Source organism: Pelophylax lessonae (genome assembly GCF_965119305.1).
Source record: "Pelophylax lessonae genome assembly, chromosome: 1".
Classification (NCBI taxonomy): Eukaryota; Metazoa; Chordata; class Amphibia; order Anura; family Ranidae; genus Pelophylax; species Pelophylax lessonae.
Window position 1 is genome coordinate 629,668,883 of NC_138768.1, and position 27,625 is coordinate 629,696,507.

The 27,625-nt window shown below is 47.0% G+C and overlaps 1 protein-coding gene across 1 annotated transcript in view; it reads left to right on the plus strand.

Moving 5' to 3' along the window:
* Positions 1–13,388: 13,388 nt before the first annotated feature.
* ADAD1 (adenosine deaminase domain containing 1) overlaps positions 13,389–27,625 on the plus strand; it is a gene marked incomplete at both ends in the record, with an annotated part of 395,920 nt that continues 381,683 nt past the window's right edge. Inside the window, one exon of the mRNA XM_082243486.1 lies at positions 13,389–13,563. Coding sequence (XP_082099612.1) covers positions 13,389–13,563 — 175 coding nt within the window. The remainder of the gene's footprint in view (positions 13,564–27,625) is intronic.

A 27,625-nucleotide genomic window follows, 5' to 3' on the forward strand; every position in this document is an offset into this window, starting at 1 on the left:
CCTTTGGCTCGCAGGGTGTCAGAACTGGCAGCGTTATCTTGCCATTCTCCGTACTTTGTGATTCACCGGGATAAGGTGGTTTTGCGTCCGCATCCCTCCTTTCTCCCTAAGGTGTTCTCTGAGTTCCACATTAATGAGGACATTGTCCTACCTTCGCTTTGTACGAAGCCTAAGCATCCTAAGGAGGTTGCTCTGCACTCCTTGGATGTTGTTAGGGCGATCAGGGTTTACCTGTCGTCTACGGAATCTTTTCGGAAGACGGATTCCCTCTTTGTCCTTCCTGAGGGACCTCGGAAGGGCATGGCTGCATCCGCAGCGACTATTGCCAAATGGATCAGACAGACCATTGAACAGGCTTATGCTTTGAAGGAACGGGTTCCACCCTTCCCTTCTAAGGCGCACTCTACCAGATCTGTGAGTGCGTCCTGGGCCTTTTGGCATCGGGCCTCGGTGGCCCAGGTGTGCAAGGCTGCGACTTGGTCGTCGGTGCACACCTTTTCCAAATTCTACAAGGTAGATGTTCTGGCATCAGCTGATGCCTCCTTTTGGCCGCAAGGTTCTTAGTGCGGCAGTGCCATGAAGGACCCTTGTTTTCTGGGTCCCTGGCTGTTGGTATTTGCTTTCCTGGGCTGTTGCTCCTGTTGAGCATTGTTTTTTCTGTTTCCCAGAGGTTCTCTTACTGTGCATGTAAGGTTCCTTTCTCTGATGTGGGTACTGTGTTGCCTTTTCTACGGTTGCTTCTCCCACTCCTCATGTCTATACTGCTTTGGGACATCCCAACAGTGATGACTTAGAGGTGGCGGCGACTGTTGGAGGACTTAAGAGAAAACTGAATTTTTGTAAAATCTTACCTGTAAAATTCCTTTCTCTGAGTCCTCCGTCAAGTCGCCGCCCCCGCCCCTCTTTTGGGGTTCTTACATTACCTACTGCTATGCTACCAAACTGAGTTGGGAGTGGTCACTGCAGGGGGGTATTGACCAGATGGGACATCCCCCATTGGTGTGTATATGCAAATGCCTTTGTTCTTTTGACTAAGTCTTTATGCCTAGCTACTCCTGCGGAGCGGAAGTCAATACCCAACAGTGATGACTTAGAGGTGGCGGCGACTGTCGGAGGACTCAGAGAAAGGAATTTTACAGGTAAGATTTTACAAAAATTGTTTTTTCTTTACATTACTAGCTGTTTATTTTGTCAGCACTAGTAAGTTGGATCTTCGGATGAAGGCGGCGTTTGCGGAGCTGGGAATTGGACTGACCGTCCTGGTTCTCCAGGACAGAGGGTCAGATGGAATCCCAGCCTGCCATTGATCGTTTCGCAGGCTATGTGTTTGCCCTGGCCTCGCAAACGACCCATCCCTGTCCTCAGGGATGCAGCCTGTGAGGTGGCTACCTCACTGGACACAGCATAGGTTCGTCCGTGCACTTCTAGTATCGTGCGTTTTTTGGCTGACGCCACTCCCCTGCCATCTGAGGGTGGGCGGTTTTCCATCTGATATGAGGCATCCCACGCCATCGGGTACAGGTAAGTACACTCTGTGTGGGGCCTCTGTCTGGGGTCTGCAGTCCTGTGTGTCTGTGGTATCCCCTATGTCTGTGTTTTGGGCTCCCTGGCCCTGGTCCCTGCGGGGGTTTTATTCTCTCACAGCAGCGCTGTGTGGGGTTTTTGGGGGTCCCTCTCCTAATGTCACTTTAGGGTGCTTGGAGGTACAGACACATGTGGTGACCGCTGCGGGGTTAAAAAACGCCGGTCCGCCATTTTAGGTGTGGGCAGCAAGTCTGGCTTCACTATGGGTGCTTATACAGCATGCTATGTAGTGTATTTTGGCGCCTTGCGGCGCCATCTTGTGTTTGGCAAGCGATCGTTCCGAGCACATGTCGGCGGCCATCTTGCCGAAGCCTCCCATTAGTTTCAATAGGCATCCATTTTCCCTTGGTCTGCAGCCTCAGTTCAGCCTCCGGCGATGATATCACTTCCTTCTTTCTCTCAGACCGACCGAAGAAGCTGGTAACACACGTGTGGGGTTCTGTCCTGCTGTTCCTTTCCTTTCCTGCTTTGTGCAATCTTCCTGGCCAGTTTTGTCCCTGCGGGGGGTCTGTGTTTCACAGTCCTTATAGCGGTGTGCTGCGGGGGTCCGCGGCGCTGTTAAAGGGCCAGTACTAAAAAAAAAAAAAAGAAGAAGAAGAAGAAAAAATCTTTTTCTGCTATGGAATCCCAGGACAGCAAATTCCCTGAATCCTATACCCTGACTAATTTGACTGCTGTTGTGGCAACTTTGGTGTCAAAAATGGATGTGCTTATGACTGAACGTGCTGCTAGAAAAGGCCTAGGATTTCATTTTCTTCTGAATGTGACATGGTTGCTGTAGGTAGCGTGCCCCTTTTTGGGTCTCGCTCTTTCAGGACCTGCAAGAGTCCGAGGGGGAGGCGGAGGTTGCAGGGGTGGATGATCCCCCCCCCCCCCCCACCTGGGATGCCGAGGAACGCGCAGCTATGGATGCGCTGATTCTTGCCGTAAAGGAAACACTACATTTGGAGGATGAGCCCACTCCTCCGGGCGTTGTGTCCTCTTTTGGTACACACAGGACCCGCAAGACGGCGGAGGTTTTTCCTTGCCCCGCAGAGTTTCGCCATAAGGTGAATGAGCTATGGCATAATTTGAAACACACCTTTTGTGGTGCCTAAGAAGTTTCAACTCCTCTACCCTCATCGGACAGGTTTCGGGGGTTTTATTTGAATCTGTTCACTGTGCCCAGAAAGGAGGTCAAAGTGCGTCCGATTCTGGACTTGAAAGCTCTGAACCGCTTTGTGCGCGTTCGCAAGTTCCGCATGGTATCACTGCGCTCGGTGGTGGCCTCCCTGATTCCTGGGGAGTTACTGGCCTCTATAGACCTGAAGGATGCGTATCTGCACATCCCCATTTTTGAGGGTCATCAGAGGTACCTCAAAATTCGCTATCGCGGAGGATCATTACCAGTTTGTGGCATTACCTTTCGGTCTCGCTTCGGCTCCAAGGGTCTTTACCAAAGTGTTGGTGCCTGTTCTGGGCCGGTTGCGGGTACAGGGCATTGTGGTCTTGGGTTATCTGGACAATCTCCTGTTAAGATCGAGTGCCAGTCAGAGCCTGTTGTGCGATCTGTCCACTACGGTCCAGACACTCCAGGAGTTCGGTTGGACGATCAACATTCAGAAGTCAACCTTGTTGCCTTCGGTTCGTCTCCCATATCTGAAAATGGTTCTGGGCTCAAGAAAAGGTGTTCTTGCCGGAGGACAAGCTCCGGACCCTACAGGACGAGGTCATGTCCCTCAGGGACAACGAATTCTCGTCACTCCGGACCTGTATGCGGTCCCTGGGATTGATGGTGTTGGCCTTCGAGTCGATACCATTTGCAGTTTCACACGCGAGCTCTCCAAGCGGAGATCCTCGCCAGGTGGGACAGACTGCCTCAGTCCTTGGATCTGAGGGTGTCTCTGAGTCGCCAGACCAGAATGGATCTATTGGGGTGGCTTCAGTCCCCGGCTGTGTCGGACGGGAAATCCTTCCGGCCAATTCTGTGGACGGTGAGAACCACGGATTCCAGCCTGTCGGGCTGGGGGTGGCGTTCTGGGCAATCTGTCTGCCCAGGGCACTTGGTCGGTGGAGGAATCCTCCCTTCCGATAAACATTTTGGAATTGAGAGCGATCAGGCTGTGCCTGCTCCATTGGTCGGATTGTCTTCAGGGCCGTCCTTTACGGGTGCAGACGGACAATGCCACTGCGATGGCTTACATCAACCACCAAGGGGGCACCAGGAGTGGCAGGGTGGCCCAGGAGGTGACTGGTATTCTATCTTGGGCCGAGACTCATGTCCCGCCGATATCGGCAGTTCACATTCCGGGTGTGGAGCCGCCAGACCCTGGACCAGGGGGAGTGGTTCCTACACCCGGAGGTGTTTAAAATGCTGTGTGCGAAGTGGGGATCCCCGGATGTGGATCTGTTTGCGTCTCGGCTAAACCACAAGGTGGAAAGGTTCGTGGCAAGAACGTGCGATCCTCTGGCAGATGCCTTGGACGAGCTGGTGGTGCCTTGGCATCAGTATCTGCTGATTATATATGCCTTTCCTCCGATTCAGTTGTTGTCCAGGTTCCTTCGCAGGTTGGCTTTGGAACAATCACTGGTGATTCTGGTAGCGCCGGACTAGCCTCGCCGGTCCTGGTACACGGACATCGTTCACCTGGCCGTAGAGCCTCCGTTGCGGCTGCCCATACGAGAAGATCTACTGTCTCAGGGACCGATCTTCCATCCTGCTTTACAGTCGCTGGCTTCAACGGCCTGGCTGTTGAAAGCCAGGTCCTGAGAGACAGGGGTCTCTCCTCAGAGGTCATTCCTACTTTGATCAAGACTAGAAAAGCCTCGTCTGGTAAGATTTATTACCGTACATGGAAAGCTTATTTTACCTGGTGTGAGTCCAGTGGTTTCTCTCCTCGTTCCTACTTGGTGGCAGGGTGTTGGCTTTCCTCCATTCTGGTGTGGACCAGCGCCTTGCGTTGGCCACGATTAGGGGCCAGGTATCCCAGGTATTTCCAGCGCCCTGTGGCGTCTAGTTCCTTGATTTGCACCTTTATTCAAGGTGTGCGTCACTTAGCCCCTCCTAGAAGGGAGCCCTTACCTCCATGGGACTTGAACTTGGTTCTGTCCATGTTGCAGCGTTCCCCGTTTGAAAACATCAGGGAAATTTCGTTACCTATGCTATCTAAAAAGGTTGCATTCCTGGTAGCGATCACTTCTGCCCGCAGAGTGTCGGAGTTGGCGGTGGTGTCTTGCCGCTCCCCTTACCTGGTGGTTCATAGGGATAAGGTGGTCTTGCGACCTAATCCTTCCTTTCTGCCAAAGGTGGTTTCGGATTTTCACCTGAATGAGGACATTGTTTTACCTTCACTTTGTGCGAACCCTAAGCATCCAAAAGAGGTTGCCTTGCATTCTTCGGATGTTGTCAGGGCGATCAGGGTTTACCTGTCGTTGACTGAATCCTTTCGGAAATCAAATTCTCTTTGTTCTTCCTCAAAATGGATCAGACAGACCATTGTACATGCCTATTCCTTGCGGGATCGGGTTCTTCCCTTCCCTGTCTAGGCGCATTCTACCAGGTCGGGGAGTGCGTCCTGGGCCTTCCGGCATCAGGCTTCGGTGGCCCAGGTGTGAAAGGCTGCGACTTGGTCGTCGGTGCACACCTTTTCAAGATTCTACAAAATTGATGTTCTGGCATCAGCTGATGCCTCCTTTGGCCGTAAAGTTCTCTGGGCGGCAGTGCCATAGGGAACCCTGGTTTTGGAGGGGTCCCTAGGTGTTGGGGTTTTTTTCCCCTTGGTTATTTGTTTTCCTGGGTTGTTGCTCCTGTTGAGCCCTTTTTCGTTACCCAGAAGGTTACCTTTCTGTTCATGTAAGGTTCCTTTCTCTGATGTGGGTACTGCGTTGCTTTTCTGACGGTTGCATTGCCCACCCCTCATGTCTACACTGCTTTGGGACATCCCCATTAGTGAAGACTGTGTGAATGGGCGGCGACTGTCGGAGGACGTAAGAGAAAAGTGAATTTTTGTAAAATTCCTTTCTCGGAGTCCTCCGACAGTCGCCGCCCCCGCCCCTCTTTTGGGTTTTCTTCTACACTATTACTGCTTGCGACCAAACTGAGTTGGGATTGCTATTGCAGGGGGGTATTGGACTAGGACAGCCCCCATGGGTGTGACTATGTAGAGGAATTGTTCTTTTAAAAGTCTTATGCCTATAAACTCCTGCGTTGAGGAAGCAATACCCCATTAGTGAAGACTGTGTGAATGGGCGGCGACTGTCGGAGGACTCAGAGAAAGGGATTTTACAAAAATTCCTTTTTTGTGAAGAATCAACAAGTGGGACACAATCATGAAGTGGAATGAAATTTATTGGATATTTCAAACTCTAACAAATAAAAAAACTGAAAAATTGGGCGTGCAAAATTATTCAGCCCCTTTACTTTCAGTGCAGCAAACTCTCTCCAGAAGTTCAGTGAGGATCTCTGAATGATCCAATGTTGACCTAAATGACTGATGATAAATAGAATCCACCTGTGTGTAATCAAGTCTCTGTATAAATGCACCTGCACTGTGATAGTCTCAGAGGTCCGTTTAAAGCGCAGAGAGCATCATGAAGAACAAGGAACACACCAGGCAGGTCCGAGATACTGTTGTGGAGAAGTTTAAAGCTGGATTTGAATACAAAAAGATTCCCCAAGCTTTAAACATCCCAAGGAGCAAGGAGAAGACTGATCAGAGATGCAGCCAAGAGGCCCATGATCACTCTGGATGAACTGCAGAGATCTACAGCTGAGGTGGGAGACTCTGTCCATAGGACAACAATCAGTCGTAAATCTGGCCTTTATGGAAGAGTGGCAAGAAGAAAGCCATTTGTTAAAGATATCCATAAAGTGTTGTTTAAAGTTTGCCACAAGCCACCTGGGAGACACACCAAACATGTGGAAGAAGGTGCTCTGGTCAGATGAAACCAAAATCGAACTTTTTGGCAATAATGCAAAACGTTATGTTTGGCGTAAAAGCAACACAGCTCATCACCCTGAACACACCATCCCCACTGTCAAACATGGTGGGGGCAGCATCATGGTTTGGGCCTGATTTTCTTCAGCAGGGACAGGGAAGATGGTTAAAATTGATGGGAAGATGGATGGAGCCAAATACAGGACCATTCTGGAAGAAAACCTGATGGAGTCTGCAAAAGACCTGAGACTGGGACGGAGATTTGTCTTCCAACAAGACAATGATGCAAAACATAAAGCAAAATCTACAATGAAATGGTTCACAAATAAACATATCCAGGTGTTAGAATGGCCAAGTCAAAGTCCAGACCTGAATCCAATCGAGAATCTGTGGAAAGAACTGAAAACTACTGTTCACAAACGCTCTCCATCCAACCTCATTGAGCTCGAGCTGTTTTGCAAGGAGGAATGGGCAAAAATTTCAGTCTCTCGATGTGCAAAACTGATAGACATACCCCAAGCGACTTACAGCTGTAATCGAAGCAAAAGGTGGCGCTACAAAGTATTAACTTAAGGGGGCTGAATAATTCTGCACGCTCAATTTTTCAGTTTTTTATTAGAAATATCCAATAAATTTTCGTTCCACTTCATGACTGTGTCTCACTTGTTGATTCTTCACAAAAAATTACAGTTTTATATCCTTATGTTTTGAATCCTGAAATGTGGGGGCCGAATACTTTCTCAAGGCACTCAAGGTGTGTGTGTATGTGTGTATATATGTATATATATGTGTGTATGTGTGTGTGTATATTGTGTGTGTGTATGTATGTATATATATATATATATATATATATATATATATAATTAGTGAGCGACCGCTATTTTTCACATATAAAAATTACCCAAAAAAACACACAAATCGACAGAAATCTCTTAATAAACATGTTAATCATTATTAACATTTTTAACAAGTGCTTGTTCTTCACACCTTAACTGCATAAAAACTGATATGAAAACTTCAATTCCAGGGACATTTGCTTTGAATTTCACATCCTGATTGTGCATTAATGCATAAAACTGACAGCACTGCAGTAACGTATTGCAGTGTGTGAGTCCACTACTGCAGCACTTTTATGATGAAAGTGCTGCAGTAGTGGACTCACACACTGCAATATGTTACTGCAGTGCAGTCAGTGAAACAGCTAGAAAAATAGCTAGGCAACAGGTACACAAAATACACATGCACAGTGGATTTGATGGATTGGAGTCTGTGGAAGAGGACTACCTCTGCAATAAGGCACTGACTGCAACTAATGCAGTGCAGTCAGTGCAAAACTGCTAGAAAAAGAGCAAGGCAACAGCTACACAATGTCACTATGGATTGGACTGGACTGTAGTCAGTGGAGGACTACCCTCTGCAGTAAGGCACAATGTCACAGTGGATTGGACTGGAGTCAGTGGAGGACTACCCTCTGCAGTAAGACACTGACTGCAACTAACGCAGTGCAGTCAGTGCAAGACTGCTAGAAAAAGAGCAAGGCAACAGCTACACAATGTCACAGTGGATTGGCATGGACTGGAGTAAGTGGACTACCCTCTGCAGTAGGGCACTGACTGGAACTATTGCAGTGCAGTCAGTGCAAAACTGCTAGAGAAAAGCTAGGCAACAGCTAGACATTGGATTGGAGTCAGTGGACTACCTCTGCAGAAGCTCACTCACTGCAACTACAGCAGTTAGTGCAAAACTGCTAGAAAAAAGCTAGGCAACATCTAGACATTGGTTTGGACTCTTAGCAGTAGGGCACTCACTGCAACTACAGCAGTAAGTGCAAAACTGCTAGAAAAAAAAGGTAGGCACCATCTAGACAGTGGATTGGATTGGAGTGGAGTGGACTGGACACTACTCTTTTCAATACTCCCAGTTTAAAAACAATATTATGCAGAAAGCGGAAGATTTCAGCATATCCACGGTCACCTGTTAAAGGTCTTCTGTTTTCTTCAAACAATGCTGCAACTTCCTAAACTTGCTCAGGAGCGGAGGACAGAGGAGCAGAGAGAGAGAGAGGCATCTTCTAGCAAGGGATGCAAATCCTTTGTAGCGTGCCTCATTTTCTCTCCACCACTGAAGAGGATGACTTCTTCTGTTAATTACGGCTTCTTACAAATAGAGATGAAGTTCCTCATCCAGGCTCATCGTTGCAGATTCAGAAGAAATTGAATCCTCCGCATGAGGCCCCAATAAAACACAGAAAATGTCCTGATCAATTCGACAACGATGAAGCAGATTCTCTTCTGTTCGTTGATGTATTTTTGGACATTTGTCTGTTTTTTTCAGCATGCTGCTCTTCATAAAAGTAGTGTTCTGGACTTTTCTTTTGGGCAGGAACCTCCTGCACCTCCATATCTTCTGTCAGCCATTGTTTCACCTTAGCCAATACATCATCAGAAGAGAGAGCATGGTTCTTGTATCGGATTCAAAAGACTTGCAAGCACATGTTTAATCTCTTCATGCTTCTCAAAACATATATCAAGCAAAGCTCTTTTGCTTGACAGACCGTCATTTTGAAGTTGGAGGCTGTTGTGTGCCTTGATGACACAGAGGTCTGACGTATCAGCAAGCCTCACTCCTTTAGGCATGTTTGCTCCACTGTCTCTAAGTTGCGTAAGCATCACTCTCTTTTGCTAATTCCCATTCTTCAAGCATGCCTAGAAACATTTCTTTACTTTACTCAGCTGTGTGGGATCCTTGCATCACTTTTGTATTCAACACCAATTGCCTTTTTGTCCATTGTCAATGAAGTGGCATGTAAGAATGAGTAGTGACTCTGACTCTTTTTGTGACCAGCAGTCCGTCGTGAATAAGAGCGAGTTGCCAGCATTCTCTGGTTGCAGTATAGCCTTTACTTTGTCAACTACCCTTTTGGTGTAGCTTTGCCAGCATTTTGGTTCGATAATACTTCTCTTCAGTGTGTAGCTTGGCTAAAGCATGGACATCAACCGGTGAAATCCTGAGTAAGACACCATTGTAAATGGCTGGTTATCAGTGACCATCATCTCTGTGATTACTCTGTCCAGCAGTTGGGATCTTCCATCTGAATCTAGACAGTGACATCTGTTTTTTTCACAAACATATCTGTTATTGTTGCCTGGGATAGTGGAGGATGTATTTCAAAATCACATTGATATTCATTTTGTTTTTTCTGTGCTGCATGATACAATTCAGTATGATGAACTCTTAGATGGGCCCAAAGATTTGAGGTATTTTTGTTTTTTTGCAGTTACTGATCCCATGCTTATGTTGCTTGTACATGTGTTGCACACTGCTGCTTTTCCTGGAGATGTTGAGACGAGAAATAGTCCCAGGCCACAATTTTACTCTTTCTCTCCTCATCCATCTCCATTTAGACTTGAAAGGCACAAAATGGCTTAAAGAAATGGCTTGCTGAAGTTGCTGCTGATACTGGCACCCTGTTGTGGGTTGGTGGTGGCTGGCGGCTGGCAGTGTGGCTGGCTTGGTGTCACCCTTTTCTGGGTGGCTGGCTTGCAGGAACACTGTGGTGAGTGAGTGATTGACTGGCTTGGTGTCACCCTTTTATGGGTGGCTGGCTTTCAGGAACAGTCTGTGGTGCCTGGTTGGCTTGCTTGGTGTCACCCTGTTATGGGTGACTGGCTTGCAGGAACACTGTGGTGGCTGGCTTGGTGTCACCCTGTTATGGGTGGCTGGCTTGGTGACTGGTGTCACCTTATTGGTGGCCGGCTTTCAGGAACAGTCTGTGGTGTGGTGGCTGGTTGACTGGCTTGGTGGTGTCGCCCTGTGATGGATGGGTGGCTGGCTGGCTTGGTAACTGGTGTCACCTTGTTATTGTTGGCTGGCTTTTAGGAACAGTCTGTGGTGGCTGGTTGAATGGCTTGGTGTCACCCTGTTATGGGTGACTGGCTTGCAGGAACACTGTGGTGGCTGGCTGCATTGGTGTCACCCTCTTATGGGTGACTGGCTTGCAGGAACACTGTGGTGGGTGGCTGGATTGGTGTCACCCTCTTATGGCTGGCTGGCTTGCAGGAATACTGTGTGGTGGGTGGCTGGCTTGGTGTCACCTTCTTATGGGTGGCTGGCTAGCAGGAACACTGGTGGGTGGCTGGCTGGCTTGCAGGAACACTGTGGTGGGTGGCTGGATTGGTGTCACCCTCTTATGGGTGGCTGGCTTGCAGGAACATTGTGGTGGCTGGCTTGCTGGAACACTGTGGTGGGGGGTGGCTTGGGGTCACCCTGTTGTGTGGATGGCTGGCTTGGTGTCACTCACTCACCCAGGCCTCTCACCCAGGCCTGTGTAGCAGGTAGCTGATGGCTTGCTGGAACACTGGTCACGGTGGTGGGTGGCTGGCTTGGTGTCATCTGGGTAGCTGGTTGCTTGCTCGCTGGGCTGGCACCCTGTTGTGGTGCGCGACTGAGGCCAGGGCCTGTGGGTGGATGGATGGCTGGCAGCGTGACCGGACTGGACTGCAGCTGACTGGAACACGAGGCTGTGGGAGGCAGTTTTAAGCGGTGAAATGGTGTCACGTACGGGCCGCGCAGACGTGGGAGGCGGTGTTAGAAGGCAGAACGTGTGCGCGCAACATACGGAATGGCGTCACGAAAATATCGGCAATATTGGTAAATCAAAAGCCGATTCCGATATATCAGGGAAAGTCTATATAGGCCCTCGATATATCGACTTTGCCAATAATCAGTCGATCCCTAGAGAATAAGATGATTGATGCAATACTTTGCCACACCGTATGTGCGCAACAATAAACACTTTTTTGAATTAAAAAAAAAAAAAAAAAAAAACGTAAAGTTAGTCCAATTTTTTTTCTGTAATGTGAAAGCTAATGTTACGCCGAGTAAATAGATACCCAACTTCTCATGCTTCAAAATTGCGCACGCTAGTGGAATGGCGACAAACAATGGTACTTAAAAATCTCCATAGGCGACGCTTTTAAAGATTTCTACAGGTTACCGGTTTAGAGCCTAATGATCGCGGCAATATCTCGCGTGTGGTTTGAACACCATTTACATATGTGGGCACGGCTTGCGTATGTGTTGGCTAATGCGCACAAGCTCGGAGAGACAGGGCACTTGTTTTCTTCTTTATTTTACCTTTATTTTCACACTGCCCTTTTTCTTTTTTTTCTTTTGATCATCCCTTTTGTATTCCTAATGTAAACATCCCTTGTAATAGAAATGAGCAGGACAGGTCCTCTTTTTAATGTTAGATCTGTGTTCAAAAGGACCTTAGATCTCACATCTACAGTATAAAACAAAACCAGGGGGGAGCGAGACCCTCTCCCGCCGCCTATAAATGGATCCCGCTATGAAACTGCCACTGGGACCATGTTGATGTGAAGAGGACCGCCCACCCTGTAAAAAAATGCACAGGGTTAGGCAGCTATCTGCTGTCATAACCCTGGTATTTAACATCAAAATAATGACGTAAAACTGCGGCGCACAGTCTGGAGGTGGTTAAATTGATGGCAGCAGCATGTCTCAAAAATGTTAGGACAGGGCCAGGTTTACCAAGATGTAGCATTTTCTCTTCTTTAACACTCTATATCTGAGTGTTGCCCCATACATTCCTGATATAGGATTCAAACTGCTCAACTGTCGTCGGTCTTCTTTGCCATATTTTTGGTTCACAATTTGCCAAACATTTTCAATTGATGAAAGATCTGCACTGTATGCAGGCCTTTTAACCACGTCCTTACCGCTGGACATCATATAACGCCCTGGGCTTTAAGTGGGGATATCTGAATGATGCCTGCAGCTGCAGGCATTATTCAGATATCTATTTTCTTTTTTTTTTTTTAGCTGGTGATTTCCTGAACCGTAAGAACAATCATAGCGGCTGTTCAGGCGCTTGATCGTTCTTTTAGGCCGCGGGAGGGGACACACCCCTCCCGCCACCCTCTGGTGCTTCTACAGGCTTGCCTGTGCGATCTGCGAGCCTGAGAAGGATTCCGCTGGTGGCGGAAGTACACCATTGAGACTCCCGAGGACCAGATGGTCCCTGGCAGTCTCTGACTCTCGAAGCCCAGGCACGATGTTATGAGCCTAGAGAAGAGATCTGAGGTCTTATTGACCCCAGATCTCTCCAAAGGAGGACCTGTCATTCACTATTCCCATTACAAGGGATCAAAAAAAATTAAAGGGAAAGCGTAAAAATAACAATAATAAAAAATAAATAAAAATTCAAGTGCCCCCGTCCCCTCGTGCTTGCATGCAGAAGTGAATGCATGCGTACGTTAGACTACATATGTAAACGGAGTTCAATCCATACATGTGAGATATCGCCACAAACGTTAGAGCGAGAGCAATAATTCTTCACAAATTTCTGCAAGTTCTGCAAAAATTTGGGGAACATTTGGTTCAATCATTTGAGGTTAAAATTGGAGATGGCAAAAGGGGTTAGCTCGAGACAACTGAAAAAAGGAATTTGGGCAACCCTTGCTGCACAGACTACATACTTTGTAATGCCTTCTCGAACACTGATTCTTAAACATAGTGAGCTCTGATACACAAATACCGACTTGTATGAGGAAAATCTGTACGTCCCTATTGGTTTGTAAACCGAAGGGCTTAATTACCAATGAGAGGGGAGGGCAAGTAGCAGTTTTAGTGCTTAATGCTAATATTTACATGGGTGTTAGATTTGCAATCCCTCTTTCAAATTCACAGTTTTACAATTTTAGTAAAATGGTAAAATTTACACAATAGTAACGCTACTTCAGAAACGTATAGGGAACGCTTCTCTTTTTTTCTTTTTAAATGAACTCCAGTGTTGTAAATTATGCATCTACTAATATATTTTTTTCTTTTTTCTTTTTTTCTTCTCTTTCTCCAGAAATAAAAAAGATGACAAGTGTTGGTGGTTGGGGTCAGACCTCTAAGGTTCCCAGCTTTGCTCAGATACTGAAGAAAAATTTACCTCCCCAAGAGTCACCACCTGCTGACACCCAAACAAAAGCTTCTACAGCTTCATTACACAGTGAAACACAGGATGGAATAGCCAAAATTTCTCAAGTCACCGGTACAGTTATAAGTATTAAATTGTACATAAAGACTGTTTTTTTTTATTTCGCTATCATTCATTGACGGACGCAGTCCTCTGATCCATATCAGTAGGGTTATACTGCCCCCTACAGAAGTAGGACACTAGGCAGAAAAAATGTTCTGGCTATGCCTATGGGCAGTCCCGAAGGGTACAGCCCCTCTCTTCAAGCATAGGATGTCCGTTTTAATCTGCCTAGTCAGGAGTAAGGACCTAGTTCCTTGCTGGGATCTTTGGTCCTGGCATAAAAAGTATTTTTTTTTTATTTTGATGTTTTTTTTTTTTATTAGCTAGCTTTTTCTACAAATTTTTTTCCTGTGACATCTTCAAGCAACAATGCCGGATCCAGGCGACGGGCTGGATAATCTAGATCCAGTGGTCACCCCCAGCTGGCCAGCGAGCGCTTCCAGACCTTAGCTCCGCGTCCAGACCTTAGCTCCGCGCTGGGTCGGCCGTGACATAGTCCCACTGGCCCCGCGAGTTAAACATCTCGCAAGGTCGCACACGACGGTCTAGGCCTATGTTGCAGTGTTCCTATTTGGCCGACAGCCCCCCACTTCGGCAGAGAGGGGTCTTATCAGTAGATGGCGCCCGCCTGTGTTCCCGTTACGGTGAGTAAACATCCACCCCCCCTTCCCTGTCGAATTTTGGGGTGGACGAGGGCCCCTGGGTTGGTCAGACCCTCACACTCCTGGATTTCCCTCTATCCTTTTGTGCAACCCCCCCTTCCCTTCCCTTGTGGGGGACTGTTTGGGCATACCCCGGGGCTGAGACCTCGTGGCGCGAGGTCGATTGGGGGTGGGGGGGCCTTGGTCAGTTCCTCCAGGTCCTCCTGCTGCAGGATGGTGTAGGAGGGCTGGCGGGGGGGGTTCTCCCTGTGGGCCTTGTTGCAGCGTTTGCCGCCATTTTCTTGTAGCCTTGTCTGCTATTATGACGACGGCCATCTTGGTACAACCGTTTTCGGCCATTTTTCGCTGGATTCTCTGCTGGTAAGCTAGGTGGGAATGCCACGAGGCTTTTACCAGGGGTGGAGCCCCTCCCTTCACCCACGGCAGTTTCCTTTGCTCACTCCCTTATGAGAGTCTGCTTGTTACACATGCAGCCCTGGGAATGCCTATTGGGACAGTGGGTTCTGTGGTATCTCTCTATCTCTCTCTCTCTCAAATCTCTCTCTCTCTCTCTCTCTCTCTCTCTCTCTCTCTCTCTCTCTCTCTCTCTCTCTCTAATCTCTCTCTCTCTCTCTCTCTATCTATCTATCTCTTTGGGTCCCAAGTGGAGGTGGCCTTGAGAGAACGAGGTGCGCTGAAACGTTTCTCCACCTACCCCTGCCTCATCTGATGTCTCGGATTCTGAGTCTGACTCAGCCGCCGCAGACGTGGGCCTCCCTGCCGTGTCTGTTACCTCGTGCTCTGTCTCCTCAAATAATGAGGATGACATTTCTACCTCCCCTGCCGCGCATGATACAGGAGCTGGTGGATGCACTGGTTGTTTCGGTGCGTGACACCCTGCAATTTAAGGGCGCAGCGGTGGCTGCGCCTGGGACGCAGGTTGCATCTGGCACTCACATGCCATCTGGAGCAGCTTAAATTGGTAGCATGCTCATGGATGGGACCAACTGCAATGTTCCCCTGGGGTGTCTAAGCGGCTGCTAGATGTTGCCCTTTTGAGGAGTCTCTGTTATTGTGGACTGTACCGCCTAATGTGGACCTACAGGTCTCTAGACTGCATAGGACTACCATTGTTCCAGTGGAGGAATCCCTGTCCTTTAAGGACCTGGGGGATAGGATGGCGCGGGCTGTGGCTAGCGATCTGTACTCCCTGGCGGGGTCTGCACTGCGAACAGTGTTTGATTGCCCTTGCCACGCAGACTCTGCCTGATGGATGGAGTTCCAACACTGACTTGGTGAGGAGCAAGTCCCACCTACCCTGGGGGAACTGTTGGACCAGCTGGCGCAGGGGCTGCAATTTGTTTGCGATGCCGAACTAGACACGGCTCCTCTGTCGGTTTTCGGCGGTGGTTATTCGGGGTATACTTACTGAAGTGTTGGTCTGCGGATAAAACTTTTAAAAAGGCCTTAATGGATCTCCCTTTTCAGGGGATCGCCTGTTTGGTGCTGCCCTGGATGACATCATATAAAGGTCTCACGGGGGGAAGAGTGCCTTTCTTCCACAGGCTAACAAGGGCGAAACGCATCTAGCCACAGGCAGAGCGTCTGGCGTCACAACCAGCCAGTCTAACGCACGCTGCAGGAACCACCGCGCCACAGCTAGCTGACTTCTATTTCTACTTCTATGTAAGTGGATATTTTATACCTTAATAAAGTTGTTTAAAGTACTACACTATGGAGGACCCTTTTCTTGTATATCACTGAGGAGGATTCTGGCCAGCCCATTTACGATCTATGGCAGTTTATACCGATTCCAACTAAGTTTGAGGACACAGCATTTGGATGCGAACCTGTTTGGGAGACGACACGGCATCTCACACACACACACACACACACACACACACACACACACACACACACACACACACACACACACACACACACACACACACACACACGCTATCCACATTTAGTGTTCTGGTGAGTAGGCATCCAATAGGGGAGCACGAGCACATTGATTTGAAGTGGAGCACTTTATCATCAACTGTGGCATCTAAGAATTACATATATTGGATTTGACATTTGAACGACAATTATTAACTGATAAAGAACACTGAAATCATTTGCACTATTTATCAATATATTGCACAGTTTGCACTGAGCACTTTTGTATCACATATGATATTCGATGATTGTTTGAAGTATTTTTTATTTATTTATAAATACACGCAGCAGCGCCGACATTCACACTCAGCGCTTCACCTTAATTGTCAGCAGCATCTGCTTATTTCATTCATTAACATATTCAGATACTCCTAAGCGTGAGGATTTCTTCTTATTGCAGCTTGTGAGGAGTGAAATCAACAATTTATGCCCTTGGAAAGCTTGAAGGCGGTGATTGGTTTTTGGGGTCCTGTACGCGGCTAGACTGCCAAAAAGTATCACAGATGGGGTATCTCCATACTCAGGAAAAACAGCAGAATGTGTTTTGGGGTGTCATTTCACATATACCCATAGCATGTGTGAGAAAAATATCATTTAGTGACAACTTTGTGTTAAAAAATAAATAAAATAAAATTTTCCCAAAACTTGTGGCAAAATATAAAATATTCCATGGGCTCAACATGCCTCTCAGCAAATAGCATGTGGTATCCCTGTACTCAGGATAAGCAGCAGAATGTATTTTGGGGTGTCATTCCACATATACCCATGTCATGTGTGAGCTATACAACATCAGCCAATCAATTCCAAATGTACAGTCACATGACACAAGCTGTGTAGAAAAGAAATCAGGTGCGCTGAAATTCACTGGTGTCACAAATCAGGAAAAGGTGTGACACTATAATGAGTGTCCCCCATATACCTGTGATGTGTTTCCAAAATTGATGTGCACTTGAACGGGTGTACAGTAAATACTATGCACCCTGGTGCATATACTTGGGTGTGTTATGGTGAATAGGTGATGATAAATGGATAATGTGATACCAACATAAACCAACAAAGTGCACAAGTAATTCAAAGAAAAAGTGTCCAATATTTCAATGGTTGCCACCTCAGTGTAGTCCCCTCACAGGCTAAAGTAGAATCCACTCTGTGGGTTCCTCTAGATCCGTGGGGTGCAGATGGGTTCCACCACCTTTGTAGGGATTAGCCCCTTACCATAGATAAAAGAGGTTAAGGACGGATAATCAGCCCAGTAGTGTCTTGGGAATTCAGGGAGGTCACCGTGAAATAATCAGATAGTAAGTGTGGCCTCTTACCGGATCGCTCAAACCAAAAGGCGACTGTCTCACTGATCTTTCGGTGTCTCAACCCAATCCCGGTCCACTCTTGTTCTGGGTGTTACTCTCCGCACAGGTGAGGGCTTCCACGTGTATCTCACAGAAACAGAATCAGACCATAGCGCAGTACCTTTGACAATTTATTAAAACAAAAGTATCCAGTGCACTTACAGTTAGATGTTAACTAATGGACACAGGAAACCGATACCGATATTGGAGAGGCCGTGGCCGCCTGCAGTGCGGTCCTCGGCAACTTGCAATGACGATGCGGCGCTCCTCTGTGGTAAGGGGCTAATCCCTACAAAGGTGGTGGAACCCATCTGCACCCCACGGATCTAGAGGAACCCACAGAGTGGATTCTACTTTAGCCTGTGAGGGGACGATTGGGACTTTATGCACTTTTATATGTATATGGACTATACACTGAGGTGGCAACCATTGAAATATTGGACACTTTTTCTTTGAATTACTTGTGCACTTTGTTGGTTTATGTTGGTATCACATTATCCATTTATCATCACCTATTCACCATAACACACCCAAGTATATGCACCAGGGTGCATAGTATTTACTGTACACCCGTTCAAGTGCACATCAATTTTGGAAACACATCACAGGTATATGGGGGACACTCATTATAGTGTCACACCTTTTCCTGATTTGTGACACCAGTGAATTTCAGCGCACCTGATTTCTTTTCTACACAATTTTATCACCATTTGGTTCGAAGGTTGCAGCTATTCACATTACTGATCCTGTGCACTTATTTAATTTTATACACATGACACAAGCTACTCGCTTAGAATTAGCCAATGACACACTTATATACATTTAATACACCATAGAAAAGGAGTACACGATCGTGAATGAGCAGAGTGGTGTGCACGGCATCCTGCCTAACACTACACAATGAAACCAATGTGTAGAACCGTGAATGCTGCTCTGATCAAACTCGTGTATGTATTCCCGCTACTACTGCTAGCGTGAATCCTATTCAGCAAAGCTCAGAGGACAATACCTAATAGGATTATGCTAATGTTCCCATAGAATTGAGGCTATCTGCAGGGAAAGAGCTATGCTGTTTCCACTATGGTGATCAGGCATAGTAGAAAGACATGAGCATGTGTCCCTTCATAGAGGCAGATCTCAAAACGATATTGACTCTGCACTGCAATATACATAGATCTTTACTGGTAAACAGACCTGCGCCTGGAGTGTTCGCCGGTGGAGAGCTCTATGTAGAGCGAACGTGTCTACACATCTAAGGGAAGGTTTTCACTGCCAGTGGTCTTTCCTCAATGCCGGTTCGCCCGTACACGCTCCTAATGAGCGTGTTGCAAGCAAACCGACAACCGGAATCATAACGACAATCTAAAACACATCAGGAAAAATGTTTACACTAGTCCTAATAAAATTTCCACTACAGTATGTCCCCGGACCGCTTGCAAGGTCTCTTTTGGGCGTTACAAGACCTACTGCAATGGGATATGATGGTTCCCGCCTTGCACCGGTTTCAGGGTTTTTATTCAAACCGGTTTATGGTCCCAAAGAAAGAGGGCAAGGTGTGTCCCAATTCTTGACCTCAAAGCCCTGAATGGTTTTGTGCGGGTTCAGAATGGAATGGCATCCCTACATCAGGGAGATTTTCTTGTCTCTATCGACATTTACTTACTTATATATTCCAATATGTGCCCGGCACCAGCGCTTTTTCCATTTTGCTTCAGGAGAGGCGCATTATCAGTTTGTAGCGTTACCCTTTGGTCTTGCATCCCCCCCTCGGATCCTCCGCTGCTCTGGTGGACTCACTATACAGACCCTGATTGGGTCTTCTGAATTATCAGAAGTCTGCTTTGATTCCATCCAGAAAATTTGGATTATCTGGGTCTGACTCTGGACTCCACTTTAGCCAGTGTGTTCCTTGCTCTGGATAAACTCCAGAAGTTGCATGTTGCGATTCATCTCCTGCTGTCCAGCAGATGGCCATCCCTCCAGACTTGCATGAGTGTGCTGGCCTGCTGGGCCTGATGGTATCTGTCTTCAAGGTGATTCCGTTTGCAGTTGTATACAAGGTCACTGCAAAGGCAGATCTTGGTCAAGTGGGACAAGTGTCCGAAGTCTCTGGACAATCTGATCCGGCTGAGCTGGAAACCAAAGGGTCTCTGGTCTTGTGGCTTCGCTCCTTGGCTCTTTGACAGGGCAAATTCTTTCTCCCCTTGTATTGGACAGTGGTCACCACAAATGCCAGTCTGTGAAGAAACAAATTTAAACCCGCGCTACAAGATAAATATGTGACTAAATAATATATAGAAAAATATATATGTAAAATATATAAAGGTGTATGCAGCTGCTACATTGGTCACTCCCGGTCAGGACCTTCCTGCTCGTGGAACGCACGCCGAGGGCTGCGAACACGAGTTCTTTTCTGTACATGCCATAACGTTCTTTTTGTTTGTAAGTATCCATTTGGCTATATGGTTGAAATAAAAATAGTTCATACTTCACCATGTACGGCCTTTCTTTTATCGAATGGTGGAAGCGGACCCATTTATTTATCGAAGGATATATGGAGAAATTTCCTTTAAAAGATCCTGGCAACAAGGGCTACTGTGCAATACTATTTAAGGCTTCTATTTATTGGCAATTTGGTGAGTGGGGAACCGAGAGGGGCACCTATCACTTTGAAGCACCCTATATATTTTGGCACTTCAGCACCTTATTTTGGATCACGATTAAGGACTTTTTTTATATTCATGTGGCAGTAATTGTTTATATGGACTTATACGATAATCCACAGCACTGGAGCACTTTACTTTGATCACCTTTAGAGTTTATTCATATAATTTGTGTGTGATGAATTGATTATTTACCATTATTTATTTTCACTTGAATATTAACACTGATGCTAGCGCTGCATAAATTTGATTTTTATTACAAATGCCAGTCTGTCCGGGTGGGGGGGTGTCCTTGATCGAAGCTCTGCTCAGGGTGTTTGGACACCAGAAGAGGCCAGACAACCGTTCAATGTCTTGGAGCTCCGGGCGATCGACTGGGGGCTTCCAGCATGAATTCAGTTGGACAGTGCCACGGCGGTGCCTTATGTCAATCCCCAGGGCAGAACAAAAAGTGTGTTGGCAGCTCTGGAAGTAGCCGGCATCCTCCGGTGGGGAGAACACTTCATTCTGGCCCTCTCCGCTGTACACATTCCAGGAGTGTAAAACTGGCAGGCGGACTATCTCAGTCAACAGGCATTGGCCCAAGGGGAGTGGTCCCTTCAACCGGACATGTTTCATCAGATATGTCTCCAGTGGACTTTTTGGCGTCCCGGCTCAACAGAAAGGTTCTTAGGCTTGTGGCATGGTCACAGGATCCTCTGGCGGACGCCACAGCCACTCTGGTGGGGCCAGTATTGTCTGATCTACGATTTCCCTCTTTTCAAGCTTCTACAGATGCTCTTGGGCAGAATCAAGACAGAAGGGTTTACAGTCTATCTAGTGGCCCCAGACTGGCCTCGCCAGTCTTGGTACGCTGACCTGATGCGGCTGGTTGCCGATGTCCCTTTTTAGACTGCCTCTCAGGGAGGATCTCTTGTCCCAGGGGCCAATCTTCCATCCTGCTTTACAGTCGTTGGCTTTGACGGCTTGTCGCTTAGTGCTTCTTAGGCGTCCATTGCGCAGGTTTGCAAGACGGCCACTTTGGGATTTTTTGTTGTCACACCACTCATGTTTGGCTCTGCTTTGGAGACGTCTCAATGGTTCAGAATCCTGAAGAGCCGTGTCTGTCAATGAACGAAAGAAAATGGGATTTTTGACTTTACCGTAAAATCTATTTCCTCTTACGTCCTCCGACAGTCGCCGCCTCTTCATATTCGTCACATATGGGGTATTAGACTTTGCTCCGAAGGAGTAGCTAGGCAACAGAATATGTTAACATTAAAGCTTTTAACATATCCCACCCTCAAGGGGTGGTCCCCTCAGTCAATACCCTCCTACTTCCTGCAACCATATCTCAGTTTCAATGTCTAGCTTGTCAGGAGTGGCTGGCTCTCTCTGTGCTGGGGCTTTGTGCCCCAGACTCTTTCTTCTTTTTTGATTTTTTGTTTGAGTTTTCTCTCTACCTTTTACTTGGCTGTTCTTTTTGTCAGCATTAGTTAGTTCTTCGGATTAAGAGGATCATGCGGGCTGGGTCTCGGGCTGATCCCCCTGGTCGCAGGTCGTGGGTCAGTGGCTTCCCAGCCTGCCATCGAGCGTTCAGCCAGGTAACGCTCCTGGCACAGTGAACGACCCATCCCTGTTCGGTGCAGGGATGATTGGTGAGGTGGCTACCTCACTGGACGCTGTGCGGTTTCTTAACCCCCATTCTGTGCGTCTTGTATGCGACTCTCCCTGCCTCATGTGCAGCGGCTTGTTCGCCTGTGCGGGTCCCCCACGCCATTGTGAGGTAAGTGTATCTATGTGGGGACCTGTCTGTCTGGGGGGGTGTCAGTCTGGGACTGTGTAACCTGCCTCTGTTCACACTGTTTGTCTCCCTATCACTCGGCTGCATGCTGTGGGCTGCAAGGGGGGGGGGAGCTGTGTGACACTGTGTGTGTCAGCCTTGTCAGTGTGAGAAGCTGTGTGCTGTGGGGCATGTTTTGTGGCATGTTTGGGCACTATACAGCGATCGCTGCGGCGATCTAACATGTTTTTTTATACATGGATGACATGTATGCATTACTGTGCTGTGGAGCGGCGGTTTCGGCGCCAAACGGCGCCATTTTGCCTACACTCGCTCCGGCCGCATGTTCTACATGCATGGCGGCCATTTTCTTGTAGCCTCCCATAGGCTTTCATAGAGCGCCCTGGCCGCATCACTTCCTCTTCTCCAGGAACACCGATCGAGGCAGCAGCAGCGGCGAGGGTCTCCTCAGGTTATATCCTTCTTATCCATTGCCTGTGTCAGTTTTATTGTCCCTGTGGGGGTCTCATTGTGCTTGTGTGTGGTGCGGTGGGCTGCGCTCGCCGCGCTTGTTAAAGGGGCAGTTAACCCTTTATTATCCGGCATTTGTAATAGGGGCAATGGATTCTCAGGAGGGCAAATTTCCTACCGCCTTGGTGGAAAGCCAGGGGACCGCTGTTTCCCCCCCAGGGGGGGATTTAGCCACTATTGTGGCTGGCCTTGCTGCTCAGGTGCAGATGCTGGTGGCTGCTCAATCTGCTAAAAGACCCAGAGTTTCTCTTTCCTCTGATTCTGAGGGTGAAGGTGATGGGGCTGTTATGGCGGGGGCCTCCTTATCGGGGTCCCGCTCCTCCCTGGATCTAGTGGGGTCCGAGGTGGAGGCTGAAGTTGAAGGGGTTGATAATTCTCCCCCTGGCTCGCCTGAAGAGCTTGCAATCATGGATGAATTGATTGCTTCCATAAAACAAACGCTGCGTTTGCAGGATGAAGTGTGTCCCCCCGCTGCCTTGGCGGCTTATGGGACGCAGAGGAAACGCAGGACGCCGCAGGTTTTTCCCTGCAATGATGATTTTCAGCGCGCTGTTAAGGAACAATGGCGCAATCTACGCAAACCTTTTGCTGTACCAAGTAGGTTCAAGCTGCGTTATCCTTTGATCCCCAGTGGATCACGCAATTGCGGTTTTAAACAAATCCACTGCGATTCCTGCAGAGGATTCCCCTGTGTTCCGTGATGCCACGGATAGGAGATTGGAGTCTCTTGCCCTTCATACTTATTCTGTTACGGGTTCTATGCTTAAGGCTCTGTTTGCCTCTCATGGCGGCCCAGGCGGTCGCAAGTTGGACGCAGATGCTTAGGCGCGTCTTGGTGGCCGATTCGGCCTCGCTGGCGACCCTGGATATGGTGGATCAAATCCACCAGGGTGTCATGTATCTGTGTGATGCGGACTTGGACCTAGTCCCGTTGGCTGCACGTGTGCACAGCGTGGCGGTGTTGTCTCGCCGCCTGGTTTGGTTGAAATGTTGGTCGGTGGACCAATCTTCACGTAAGACCTTAGCCAATCTGCCTTATGATGGGTCTCGCCTTTTTGGGGAGTCCTTGGATATGTTGATTAAGGGGATCACCGGAGGTAAGAGCACTCTCTGGCCCCATTTCCCCAAGGCTAAGGGGGGCTTCTGGGAAGAAGCATGCTAATTTTCGGCCCCCTCAGGGGTCCTTTCGTGCCTTTCGGTCGCACTACAAGGGCAAACCGTTAAAGGTCAAGGCTCTCAGAAGAAGCCCTGGTCTGGAAAACAGAAGTCCGGTCAATCCGGATCCGCAGCCCATAACAGTGCGGCCTGAAGGGGCGCCCTCACCCAGTTTTGGGGTGGGGGGACGCTTGCTCAGTTTTCTTCAGCCCTGGTTGGCCCGTGTGCGGGACAGATGGGTTCAGGAGATTGTTCGATCTGGTTACAAGATCGAGTTTCTCTCTCGGCCGGAGAGCAGATTTTTTCCCTCAAATCTTCAACTGTCTCCAGAGCGTTTACGGGACCTGCACCTGGCGGTGCGGGACCTGAGGGCTCAGGGAGTGGTGGTTCCGGTGCCTCATCGGGACAGATTTCGGGGGTTTTATTCCAATCTGTTCACCGTGCCCAGAAAGGAGGGCAAGGTTCGTCCAATTCTGGACTTGAAGGCTCTGAACCGCTCTGTGCGGGTTCGCAAGTTCCGCATGGAATCCCTGCGGTCGGTGGTGGCTGCCCTGGTTCCGGGGGAATTCATGGCCTCCATCGATTTGAAGGATGCGTATCTTCACATCCCCATTTTCGAGGTGATAAGTATGGTGATAAGGACTGTGCCAGGATCTTAGAGGGATGAGTGAATATTGTCGCCAAGAGGGCCAAAACACTGGGAAACCAGTTATCCCCATGTCTGTTTAGCACTACAATTAAAAATACATCAGAAACATGGTTGCATCTGAAAGGTAATTTCCGATGTGGGGCTAAGGACTGCATTACATGTCCCCATATACTAGGGGGTGTTAACTTTCAATCCTCTATTGAGAACAAAACATACAAAATCAACAGGTTTTTTAATTGCAACACTACATACCTTATTTATCTCATTACTTGCAGAGAATGTTTTGTACAATATGTGGGTCGCACCACACGAAAACTTAAAGACAGATTTAGGGAACACCTTAGTGATGTCAGATTGAGGAAATCCACGAATGTGGCCCGACATTTTAATTCAGAACATGACGGTGATCTGTCTTTGATATCGGTCCAAGTGATCGAACGTGTGGTTGCTCCTGTAAGAGGGGGCGATGTGTTCCGCCTTCTGTGTAAGCGGGAGGTTTTCTGGATTCATTAACTCCAGACCCGCTTACCTGGCGGTTTAAACTTTGAATGGGATGTTACTCACTTTTATTCCCAGTAATGATTCATGTATCTATTCGTGGGTACATACATTTAACTATACATACAGAGAGGGCTACCTGTATCCCATACGCATACATGGTACATGTTTCTTTGATTGACCATTCTATGTCTTAGTGTTTCTTTGCTTCTTCTTCTCTTTTTTTTTTTTTTTTTTTTCTCATTTCTCCTTCCCTTTTGTCCCATTTCGGTCTCTGCATCTTCTTTTTTTTTGGAATGCATGTGTTCTTCGATATATATGCATGTTGTTCTGTTCGGCTTGCCTCCATGGCTATATATTTTATGCAATGTGTGGCTGATTCCTTTATGGATATTGATTGTGCTATATGCACGGTGGTTCACACATGTGCATGCTATACTCTGTGTTCAGTATGATCTAAGTCGACATGTACACGTAAGTGTATGTGTGTGTATATATATATATATATAATATATTTTTTTTTTATTTTTTTTTTTGTGTTAGATCGATGTGGGATATGCCTGAGACGTTACCAATGTCTTGGGTATATATCCATTTAAATGTCCCTATTTTTATATCTTTATAGGGGATAATAATACCATTATGCTGATAAAGACACACAGGACTTCTATGTTTATGCATTTATGTATTTATTATTATTTTTATGGTAATGTTTAGTGTTCTTACATATCTCATTGGTTATTTTTATATTCTTTCGATTGGGTGGATTGCCCTATGTATGTGAACACAGTTGCAGATATACCACTCAATGGATGGGGTTATACGTTTTTGGGGGTTGTGCTCATACCTATTACATATGTGTACAATTCCCCCCCCCCCCCCCCCATTTATCTATTTGTTTCATATGCTATATGGACGTGATGTATGTGTTTGTGGTTACACATTTATTATATATTTTTTTTTATGTGTACCACTTATATATTTACACATATATGCTCTTCATGACTATATTATACACCATTTCTTTTTATACCATAGTTCCATCTGGGTATGAACACATCTATATGCTTCCGTTTTACTGTTTTCTTTTTCTTTGTCTTTCTTTTTTCTTTTTCTTGTTTTTTTTCTTTTTTCCGCCTTTTTTTTTTTTTTTTTCCCTTTGTTTTTTTTCCCTTCGTTTTTTCTTTTTTCTTTTACTTTGTTTTTGTTCGTTTTTTGGCTTCTACCAGCTGTCTTTTTATATTATCACTACTGTTTTTTCCTTATTTTTATTGAAAGCTTTTTCGCATATGCATTTATAGAACTTTTTTGCTATGCGTTTTTGGACAAAAGGTGAAGCAAAAACAAACATACAATTCCTGCTGGGCTGTTTGTGTGCTCTTAATTGGGATTTAGTATCTGCAGCTGTGTGGGCTCAATCAAGCACATTCTGGGAGGTACATGTTATTTGAAATGCCTTTTCCTCTATATATAGCAGTGTCTTGTATTGTATAGCATGGTTACGACTAAGCGGAAGACTCCGTGAAACGCATCAACCGCCGTGCTCCCCTTTTCCCCCCATGTCTCCGACTGTTTTGGTTTCATCTTGGATGATTTTATCTTTTTGCCTGCAAAATAAATTTGGATTTTAACTTTTTGCATCTTCAACCGGTTGTGCGGCTTTTTGTGCTCTTCCATTTGAACAATTTTTCCTGCCTAGTGTCCTCCTCCTGTAGGGGGCAGCATAACCCAACGGTCAAGAAGATATGGAGCTGTGTCTGTTAATGAGCTTCACAGAAAAGGATTTTACGATAAGTCAAAAATCCAATTTCTCTATCATCCATTGACAGGCGCAGTCTCCATCTTCATTAACCATTGCGTTATGCTGCCCCCTGCAGGAGTACTTCTAGGCAGGAAAAATTTAAATCTCCTCGCCCATGGGGCTTTCCCCACAGGCATAACCCACACACCCTCTGCTCCAGCAAACCAGTTTGTTTCTGCCTAGAGAAGGAGTAGGACCTAGGTTTCCTGCTGTGACTTCGGTCTCATACTTCTTTTTAGAATATTTTGTTTTTATTTCTCTTTACTCACTTTGCTAGCTAGTGTTCAGGGAGATCCTCCTGGTGATCTGCAAGCAATGCCGGCTGTGGTTTCACACTAGATAATCTAGATCCTTAAGGTCTCCCCAGCATGGCCTACAAGCGTGAGCAGGTTATAGTCCCGCACTAGGCCTCACCACAACGGTGCCCCTTTCTGGATGGGGGAGAGCCTGCGAGTGGATGTCTCCCTTGGACGCGACGACCTTGAACGCCATGAGTTGCAGCGCACCCCCACTTCGGGTGAGAGGCGGTCTGCCCGGAGCATGGTATGGTGAGTAAATGTGATCCCCCCTTGTCCCTTGGTGGTCTTACCAGTTTAGAGTTACAGTAGAGGTCTTCGGCTAGAATTTTGTTCTTGCTCTAACGTTTGCAGAGATACCTCACATGTATGGATTGAACGTTGTTTTACATATGTGGCCGCGAAGTACGCATGCGTTCGCTTCTGCGTGCAGGGACAGGGCACTTTAAACATTTTTTTATATTTTTTTTATCGTTTTTATTTTATTTTTATTTTTTTATTTTTACACTCTCTTTAATTTTATTTTTATTTTTTAATTTTACACTCTCTTTAATTTATTTATTTATTTTTTTGATCACTTATTCCTATTGCAAGGAATGTAAACATCCCTTGTAACAGGTCCTCTTTTTATAGGGAGATCTGAGGTCAATAAGACCTCAGATCTCTCCTACAGCCTGGAAAGATTGAAATTAAAAAAACAAAAACAAAATAAACCAAATGATCTCAGCTGAATGCCGAGATCAGTGCAGTATTGAAACTGCCAGGCCGGGCGTGTCGATCGCACAGGC